The sequence below is a fragment of the Lolium rigidum genome, chromosome 4, assembly GCF_022539505.1.
Source record: "Lolium rigidum isolate FL_2022 chromosome 4, APGP_CSIRO_Lrig_0.1, whole genome shotgun sequence".
NCBI classification, from domain to species: domain Eukaryota; kingdom Viridiplantae; phylum Streptophyta; class Magnoliopsida; order Poales; family Poaceae; genus Lolium; species Lolium rigidum.
The window spans coordinates 241,937,477-241,947,288 of NC_061511.1; the positions used below are offsets into that span (position 1 = coordinate 241,937,477).

General features: G+C 49.1%; 2 protein-coding genes across 2 annotated transcripts; both read left to right on the forward strand.

Annotated features, from left to right (window-relative positions):
• Positions 1-1,009: 1,009 nt before the first annotated feature.
• Positions 1,010-3,745, forward strand: LOC124707397 (metacaspase-5-like). Its single transcript, XM_047239049.1, has 2 exons — positions 1,010-1,358; positions 2,716-3,745. Exons 1-2 carry the CDS (start codon positions 1,010-1,012, stop codon positions 3,606-3,608), a joined length of 1,242 nt encoding a protein of 413 aa, XP_047095005.1. The 3' UTR covers positions 3,609-3,745.
• A 525-nt stretch (positions 3,746-4,270) lies between these two features.
• On the forward strand, positions 4,271-6,208 carry LOC124707398 (metacaspase-4-like). Its single transcript, XM_047239050.1, has 3 exons — positions 4,271-4,619; positions 5,039-5,493; positions 5,560-6,208. Exons 1-3 carry the CDS (start codon positions 4,271-4,273, stop codon positions 5,944-5,946), a joined length of 1,191 nt encoding a protein of 396 aa, XP_047095006.1. The 3' UTR covers positions 5,947-6,208.
• Positions 6,209-9,812: the final 3,604 nt, after the last annotated feature.

Sequence of the window (9,812 nt, forward strand, 5' to 3'; positions counted from 1 at the left end):
AAAATAGAATTAATACAAAGGAACGAATGGTACACAAAAACTTCTTTGTGCAGAATGATAAATGTGTGCTCTTGATGAGCAAGTCGTTGAGGACAGGGGACATCTCTTTTTCTCGAATGTGATCTCAATTTTTGGATATGATCATGGATGGCAAACAGAGAAATACTTTGCAATTTTTCAATGAATCAGTGATTCTGGGATCTTGGAGCTTATGGAATCATAGAAATAATATTATTTTCAACAATGAAGAAAGGAGCCTTGATACATGTTTTAGTATGTTTACCGAATATTTCAAACAAGTTATCCAGAGAGCCAAACCTGGTTTAAAGGAAGGAATGCAAGACTGGTTAGATCTTTTATGATTTGCTTTTTATCTTTTTTTGTTTTCTCTGAACTTCTCTCATCTTTTGTACATATTGACCCTTTATGATAAATGAAAAAATGGCACTGTAGGGATTTTTCCCTACTGTTTTTTGCTCAAAAAAATATATTTCACGTAACTCTTGGATCTATTAAAATCTTTACCGTAAACAGCAAAATCAATGGTATATTTATATATTTATTTCCATTCAATGTGGATTAACATGGTGTGGCTCTATTCTTGAACATTGGTATATTTGTTTTAGTGTATAATAGATAGATACCAATATCTTTTATGCACAAATATCAGTAGATACGGAAGAGCAGACGAGAAAGCACACGTTTCTCCGACGCAGAATCGCTGACCAACCCGACGCTACAACAGATTCGAAAGAAAAAACCAAAACACTACAACACGGAGGACAGTCACAAGTCACAACCTCCCAGTCCCCACTGCACCAGCCACCAACCACCCACGGAATTGCTAGTTCGGAAGGACAGCTCGGCCGGCGACCACCAAAAAGTCCCAGAAAACCCGACCAATCCACGCTCATTCTCATCGGACCTACCGAAGCCCGGCCGCCGCGTCGCGTCGCCTCGCCTCACGAACGCCGCCGGCCAGCAACCCTACCGCCACCGACGAGCAGCGATGGGGCGGAAGCGCGCGCTGCTGGTGGGGATCAACTACCCGGGCACCAAGGCGGAGCTCAAGGGCTGCCACAACGACGTGGCCCGCATGCGCCGCTGCCTCCTCGACCGCTTCGGCTTCGACGACGCCGCCATCCGCGTCCTCGACGACGCCGACCCGGCCGCGCCGCAGCCCACGGGGGCCAACATCCGCCGGGAGCTGGCGCGGCTCGTCGCCGACGCGCGGCCCGGGGACTTCCTCTTCTTCCACTACAGCGGCCACGGCACGCGCCTGCCCGCCGAGACCGGCCAGGACGACGACACCGGGTACGACGAGTGCATCGTGCCCTCCGACATGAACCTCATCACAGGTCCCATCCCAATTATGCCCTTTTGCTCTGTTCTACTCTTTTGTTTCGTGCGTTGTTTCTTCTGCACTTCTTCTGTATCTAACCAGTCAAAAGAAGTGGGGATCGAATGGTAGGTGAGATCTGAGAGGGACGTTATTTGATTGTTGACTAGTACTCAATTTTCAGATAGCGCAGAAGATCTTGATATGCAATCCACTGGTTTAAGAAAATAGTATTGCTGGCCTCGAACACAAGGATTCCATCTCTCAGGTGCTCTTAGTTAGAAATATGGAAATTATGTATCTAAGGCTCTCTGATTGCATCGCACGTCCATGTTGTAACCAAAGCTCCAATACACACTAAACACCCATTTCCCCCCTTCTCTTAATAGTATTTTGGTAATTCTCCTTCTTGAATCTTCAGAAAGAAACTGCTAATACATTGCCATCTCCAAACTGTTGCTTCACAATTTCAATATGATATAATGTACAGTAATTTGTTGATTCGTGCTTGGTCCACTGACAAAGATGCACAGAATTCTGTTTGATACCAGATTCCTGTTCCAACATTAGAGCAAGTAGAATCTGGCCCCCATTCGGTTTGCTACCAGAATTTCATAACTGTGATGGAATGTTGGTTGGAAGCTGCTTTTTTCTACCAAATCAAACACTATCTGAACTCTGAAGTTACCGAATTTTGGCATGCATTGGTCACTAACATCAAACCAAGCAAAGCCTAGGTAGCAAGTTAATTCCGATATAGTGGAACAGCATGCAGACTCGAACTGAAGCACAAGTAGTAGACTTCAAATTTAAACAAAAAGAAGAAAAAAAAACTCAACAAGATCTGTGCCTCTGCAACCAGGGCATATCTGAATTTCCGACTTGTTTGCCGTATCTATTTGGGTTGGCACAGGTCGCCCTGAGCTCACTTTCTTAGGGATCCTCACTTCACTCTTCACAGGCTCAAAGTTTAGAAATAAAACATCTTCGTCAGACTTGATTGGACTCGTTCTAGTTTTTTGTTTGCTTTGTTCCCTTTTTAGAATTCAGATCCTCTCAACCCACTTTTTATATATGTCTTGAGTTGTAAACTTTTCCCCATTTTTTAAGAAAAAAAATACTGATGGGGTTTCCCCTACGGTTTCACGGTAAAAAAGTGATGCTGTGTGCTTGCTTCAGTTCTTAGTCTGGCTGTTTACATAATTTGCTAATGTTGTAGTCATCTGCTTTCAAATTAAGTATCGATAAGGAAACCAGTACAGAGAGGTCGAGCTACTAATAACTAACTTATCTATCATCTCTTTGTCTTGACAAAAATAAACACATCTTGTATCATTTCCTTTCAATGGCTTTCTAATTTCTCTTATGCATTGCAGACCAAGATTTCACAGAGCTTGTGCAGAAAGTCCCCGATGGCTGCCTGTTCACCATAGTCTCAGACTCCTGCCACAGTGGTGGCCTACTTGACAAAGCCAAGGAGCAGATTGGGCATAGCACAAGGCAGAACAAGGCCCAGCAAGGCAAACGGGAAGTGCAGTCTGATTCTGGCAGCGGCTCCGGCTTCCGGTCCTTCCTCAAACAGACGGCCCGGGACGTGTTGGAGTCCCAAGGAGTTCACATCCCTCACCGTGGCCGCCAGGAGAGCAGCAACGATGACAGTGAGGCTGAGGAACCCTCAGTCACAGATGGTCACGTCAAGAACAGGTCGCTGCCCCTCTCGACATTCATCGAGATGCTCAAGGAACAGACCGGGAAGGACGACATCGAGGTGGGCTCGATCCGGATGACGCTGTTCAGCATCTTCGGTGACGACGCCAGCCCCAAGATCAAGAAGTTCATGAAGGTGATGCTGGAAAAGCTGCAGCAGGGACAACACGGGGGCGTGGTGGGTTTTGTGGGTGCCCTGGCGCAGGAGTTGCTGAAGGCTAAGCTACAGGGCAAGCAGGAGGACTTGAAGCCGGCCATGGAGCAAGAGGTGCACAGCGTGGAGGAGGTCTACGCCGGAACGACGGCGAGGGTGCCCAGCAACGGGGTGCTGATCAGCGGGTGCCAGACCGACCAGACCTCGGCAGACGCAACCACTTCCAAAGGCTTGTCCTACGGCGCACTCAGCAACGCCATCCAGGCCATCCTCGCGGAAAAAAACCGGAAGGTGACGAACAAGGAGCTCGTGCTGAAGGCGCGGGAGCTGCTGTCCAAGCAGGGCTACAAACAGCAGCCTGGACTCTACTGCAGCGATAAGCACACTGAGGTGGCTTTCATATGCTGAGAGCCTGAAACTTTAGCTGTCTTTGTCCATTGATGGGAGAAGTTGTTCTTTCTCCTCATGTGTCGAATGCTACTGTCTGTGGGTTTGAGTCCTGGACGATATGTCTTGCTGAGAATTGATTGTGATGTTTCAGCACAGAAGAACCTTCACATGCTCTGAGCCTCTTAGGTTATACTTAACCACACAGATAATCTCATTATACTACATGCTCTCTCAAATGCAGAAAAAGTTACTCCTTCTGATCCATAATAACTAATTCCCCGACACTTTCTATGGATAGGAGGGGGTATAGAAATTAAAATCATTCCACCATCTCTGTATAAACCCATCTCTACATCTTCCATATGTATTTGTTAGTGGACCCTGCGAGTATAATGGTATCATCCATGATCAAGACAGCCATAGCTGAAGCTGACGAGAATGATTGGCGCCACGAGCCAATACAAAAGAGACGAGCACTACCTCTGGCAGCGGGAATCACCTCGAGCAGGAGCACTCAGCTCCAGAGCTCCACCAACCGACGAGCTGCCAGCTCGGAACCCCAGCAGACACTACACTTGACGCCAAGTCGCCAACCACCAAGGCACCAACCCAACCGCGTCCAGGCAGCCGCCGGCGGGCTCCACCGAAGCGCGTCATTCTCCTCGCCGGCAGCGACGACGATGGGGCGGAAGCGCGCTGTGCTGGTGGGCATCAACTACCCGGGGACGGAGGGGGAGCTCAAAGGCTGCCTCAACGACGTGGCCCGGATGCGCCGGTGCCTCGTCGACCGCTTCGGCTTCGACGACGCCGACATACGCGTCCTCGCCGACGCCGACCAGTCCACGCCGCCGCCCACGGGGGCCAACATCCGGCTGGAGCTGGAGCGGCTCGTCGGTGACGCGCAGCCCGGAGACACCCTCTTCTTCCACTACAGCGGCCATGGCCTGCAGCTGCCGCCCGAGACCGGCCAGGAAGACGACACTGGCTACGACGAGTGCATCGTGCCCTGCGACACCAATCTCATCAAAGGTAAAATTCAAAAGAAAAATACTAATCAAAGGTACTACTATCGTTTGCTGTTACGTTCTGTTATAAGATCATGTAGGAGGATCATGTGTGATGTTCTTAGTTTAACAGACGGCATAACCTCCTTTGTTAACAAGTGACAGTTTACTTTATACCCGTAAAAAAGACCAAGTGATAGTCATCTGCTTCACTCTGTCAAGAGAATCCTAATTGCCATGTACGCTGCAGACCAAGATTTCACGCCTGAATGATACTTACTGTCTGAATGATAAGATCATGTAGAAGGATCATGTGAAATGTTCTTAGTTTGGCAATTCAGATTGCTATTAGTTTTTCGACTGGGAAAGCAGTAAGGCATTGTTAATTGACATTATCAAAGCGAGAAGACTTAAAATTCCTTTGTCTTCATGTACCCATCGCAGACCAAGATTTCACTGAGCTGGTGCGAAAAGTCCCCGATGGCTGCCTCTTCACCATGGTGTCGGATTCATGCCACAGCGGCGGCCTCATTGACAAGACCAAGGAGCAGATCGGCAACAGCACCAAGCAGGGCAAGGTCCGGCAGCGGCAGCGAGAGATGCGACCACCTTCCTCCGGCGCCAACATGTGCGCCTCGCTCATTGGAGCCGTCCGTGGCGCGCTCGAGTACATCGGCATCCGCCTCCCTCGCCGCGGCAACCAGAAGCAGAGCGCCGACGAGGCGAAGGCGCAGGCCGCCACCGTCGCGAGCCGGTCGCTGCCCCTGTCGACGTACATCCGGATGCTCAAGCAGCAGACGGGGAAGGAAGACGTCGGCGTGGGCTCGATCCGTGCGACTCTGTTCCACCACTTCGGCGAAGACGCCACGCCCAAGATCAAGAAGTTCGTCAAGGCCATGGCGGGCGGCATGCTGCACCGGCACAACCCTGACCAGGTTACCGGCGCCGGTGCCACGGGCACGGAGCTGACGCGGAACGCTAAGCCGGACGGCGACGAAGGCGGGGATCAGGCCGACGCTCTCGGGCTCGGGCCAGCCATGCAGGAGGAGGTGCGAGGCGTTGAGGAGGTGTACGCCGGGGCCGCGGCGAGGGTGCCGCCACGCAACGGCGTCCTGATCAGCGGTTGCCAGACGGACGAGAACTCGTCGGACCTGACCATGGCGGATGGCGCGTCCTACGGAGCACTCAGCAACGCCATCCAGGCCGTCCTCGCGGAGGAGAAACGCGGGAAGGTGGTGACCAACAGGGAGCTCGTGCTGAGGGCGCGGGGTTTGCTGTCCAAGCAGGGGTACGTTCAGAAGCCTGGCCTATACTGCAGCGATGAACATGCTGATGCTGCCTTCATATGCTGACTAAGCATGACGATGTGTTGGCCTACACATGCGAAATTGTCCTGACCTCGTGGCAGGTGTGTTTTGTGCCAATCGTCCAAATCTTCGATTTATCGAAGTAAGAGCCACAAGAGAAATGACTAGGATGGCAGGATTAAATATACAAACAGAGTTGACTGGTTTTCAATTTGTCATAAGTCGATTTTTTAGGGTAGTGTTGGGCGTTTCTTGGGGATATTTCTCCGGGATCTCCAATTTCAGAGCGTGACACATGTCCATCTAACTTCCCAATATTACAATTACTTTATTGAAGCCAAAAAAATTGGTGTAGCATGTTCAAGTCCTTCCCAAATCACCTAAATGTTTCATTGAAGCTAAAAATAGAACCCTGCATTGCTACATTGAAGCAAAAAATGGTTTAACCATAACAGAAAAAAAAAATCCTATGGAGCAAAAAAAAAAGGGTCTGGCGAGACTGCCGCAGTACCGCCGACAGCATCTCCACTCCGGCTAGAAGCACCAGTGCCCCTCCTTGCAGCACAGCCTCTCACCGCTAGTAAGAAGAAGAAGGGCGATGTGATGCTTGAGACTAACTATTTTGATTAGTGCCTGGAGTATGATGACTACTTCTTATGCAAAAAAGACCACAACGGATTGCCTAGTTTCACCTTAGTTTAGAAATGCATGCATGGTTGCCTTGGGATGTCTTGCATATGAAGATCCTTCAGATATACACAAGATGTCTATCTCTGCACGTCTGAGACGACATGCGAAGACACCGTGTAGAAGTTTTGCTCGGCAGTAATTTGGAGTGTTTGTGCCACTTTATTTGAGAGCGCCAAATGACATAACTCGGATTTTGGCACAGAACGTAGCGCGAAGATTTGTTATGTTACTTGAAGCATCAACTGCATGCATTGGGGATGGAATAATTATCCATTCTCTTGTCATAGGATGTACAAAGCTCATAATAGAGTGTGTAGTGTGTGGTTCTTCAAGGCATAATAGAGCGTGTAGTTTGGTTCTTAAAGTTGTGGTAGATTTATGGATTTGACATGCTTTTTTCGACATGGCGGGATCTCACAACAACATTAATGTGTACATCGCTCTCTGGTGTTTGCTAGGCTTGCTGAAGGTCATGCTCCATATGTAAACTATGAGATCAATGGCGACTCGTATAACAAAGGTTACTACCTAGATGATAGCATCTATTCAAAATGGTCGATATTTGTGAAAACAGTATGTGGCCCTTTAATAGAGAAGAAAACTTAGTTTGCCACATGTCAGAGGCTTGCATGGCAGATTTCGAGGGGGAATTTTTAAGTTTGATTTTGTATCCTGCTCTCCAATGTTCGGCGGATCACACGTGTGAGGTCACGAGTGCTTGTGTGACCATGCAAAACATGATCATCAAGAGTGGGTGCGCTGCTCCATGGCCCCCTACCCAAATTTTATCACCAGTCACTAGCCGAGTTTAAAGATTTCATTGTGCATCATGAAATACGCGAAAAACAGGTTCATCAAGTACCAAAGCATCACTAACATTAAACATAGAGGTGGGCATCTTAGCACGAGAAGCAACAATCTCTACCTCGAGACCATTTGCACGACTCTAGTGAGGGAGAGCAAGGACGGCGTCGGCGCTTCGGTCCGCTCGAGTGTTTGGGTGGTTTAAAAACCTACTTGTAGTTTTCATTATTATTGATATTCAGTGTTCTACTGTTGATGATTATTATATAATACTAGATCGTTGGACTTTTCGAAAAGAAAAAAGGAAAAAAAACCCTACGATCTTAGGATCCTCCACCCGCTTCCTCTTGTCAGCACGTGCTGTGTTGTCGGGATGGAATGTGCGGTGCTTTTTTTTTTTGGATAAATCTAGCATCTGTCAAGACGTAACTCATTTCTATATCCAAGTTTGGCCCTCCTGTTAGAACATGGAGCCGGACGGCGCCAACAATCTTGCAGTTTGAGGGACTTGCAATAACGGGGATAGCACCGTGTCAAACTGTCACTACCTGAGGATGCAGAGCCTAGCATCAGCAGGTCGGCACCATGCACCGTGGAGAGCATGGCGTGCAAAATACGGAGTAAACATGAAACTAGGGCCGCGTTTTGTAGCCTACATAAGATTTTTGCACCACTGCGCTAGTGAGATGGGTCTCCCTGCGCGTTGCGAACGGGCCATGGGGCATGAAACGCAGGTCGTTTGGTATCCTGGGCGGCATTTTTTGCGCCGGAGAAGGAATCCAGACCCCATCCTTTGGTTGCCCATTTTCAACCCAAGTTGCACGCAGAAAAACATGAATCAGTTGTTTGGTTGCTCAAATCACAGTTCCATATCCTTACCACAATCCAAATAGGATGAGATTACCGTACCATAGCATGTTACATACGATCAGACACCATTCAGAAGAACAAGATCCTCACGATGACCATGATGAGGAAGGCGATGATGTAATCTTTGACCCGACTGGGACATACCATCGGTGGTGCTCCTGGTAGAGCATGTACTTCCTCCGGCGATAGCTGTGCTAATGGCACCGCCTCATCGATAGCCTGATCTTCCAGGAACTCCTCTTCCAGGAAGGTGAGGTAGTCTTGTTGTGCCTCCTCCAATGTTTCATACCCTCGGTAGATGTTGTTGGAGTAGCCATTGACCTTGTCTTGACACACCCTCCATGAGTTGTAGAATCCTCGAACCCGTCCACGGAACACCACATTCCACTAGCACGACATAAGAAAAACAAGTAATCGATGACAATCATGAACCAATTCATAACAGAGCAATAGAAGCACACAAGTGTTGACATGAAATGATAAACTAACAGGGGTATGCATGATCATTCGAAAAGTGGATCACAAGTTCATCCAACACTACCATGGTGTCATCTACCACCACAGCAAAAGTGGGTGTCATCCTAACACTGCAAATTGACCGCCACCTGAGGGGTTAGTATATACCACCTCATCATAGTTACAAAAGGGGCCATCAAATGTTTTTCCAACTCTAGCTACTGCCAAAATGTACATCATCAACATCATCATCATCATCATCATCATCATCATCATCATCACCTCCATGCATGCATCCCCTAAATCACCCCCTCAAGGGCACCACTACACCTTGCAGTGGTACTTGGCAGGGTAGTTCCTTAGCCAGAGGACGCGGTGTGGCTCGATCATGCCCACAAAACTGCAACCCTGGGCCTTGTGGTCGACGAGGTGGCTCAGGGCGACCATGAGATCATCCTCGGCGAAGCCAAGCATGTCTATGACCGCATTGTACAGGCCGGGGTGCATGTTCGTGGGCTTGTTGTCCCTGATGGCATGTGCGACATCCTTCACAGCAACAGTCATGTTGGTGAAGGCCACCAACTTGTTGTTGGCGAAGGCGCCTCTCTTCCTATTGTCGGTGGTCACCTTCTCAGGCGCGTCGCCAGCCTTCTCAAGTGGCCCATCGAGGTTGATCGTGTCGGACTCCTGGGTTTCAGCATCCTCAGGTGAAGGATTTGCTGTAGTCGAGCCCAAGGGCTCACTGGATCCTATGGCGTACTTGCCGGTGGCGGGGCCGAAAGAGAAGATGGTACGCATCTCGTCCTAGTTGGTAATGGGAACATTCATGAACTCTGCATCCTTTGGGTGATCCAATGATATGAAGGGACAATGATGTTAGTTCTGGTAGTGGCTGACCAAAAGAGTTAGTGAGGTGGACTGAGCATGCTCACCGCGACGTGCCCGTAGTAGTGCTCACCCTCCAGGATGATGCATTTGATATCCTCGCACCACTTAGCCCCGCTTAGATCGTGGAGCTTGCTAATGGTGAGCCACCTCTCGCCTCCACTTCCTCGGGTGGTTGTACACCCGAGTGGAGCACGCGGAGATGC

What these genes read in the sequence shown, in the direction of transcription:
- LOC124707397 (XM_047239049.1), top strand. Translation starts at nt 1,010, where the DNA reads ATGGGGCGGAAGCGCGCGCTGCTGGTGGGGATCAACTACCCGGGCACC. An exon ending in CGACATGAACCTCATCACAG is followed by an intron (nt 1,359 to 2,715) that starts GTCCCATCCCAA and finishes TATGCATTGCAG; the next exon opens with ACCAAGATTTCACAGAGCTT.
- LOC124707398 (XM_047239050.1), top strand. Translation starts at nt 4,271, where the DNA reads ATGGGGCGGAAGCGCGCTGTGCTGGTGGGCATCAACTACCCGGGGACG. An exon ending in CGACACCAATCTCATCAAAG is followed by an intron (nt 4,620 to 5,038) that starts GTAAAATTCAAA and finishes TACCCATCGCAG; the next exon opens with ACCAAGATTTCACTGAGCTG. An exon ending in AGAAGTTCGTCAAGGCCATG is followed by an intron (nt 5,494 to 5,559) that starts GCGGGCGGCATG and finishes ACGGGCACGGAG; the next exon opens with CTGACGCGGAACGCTAAGCC.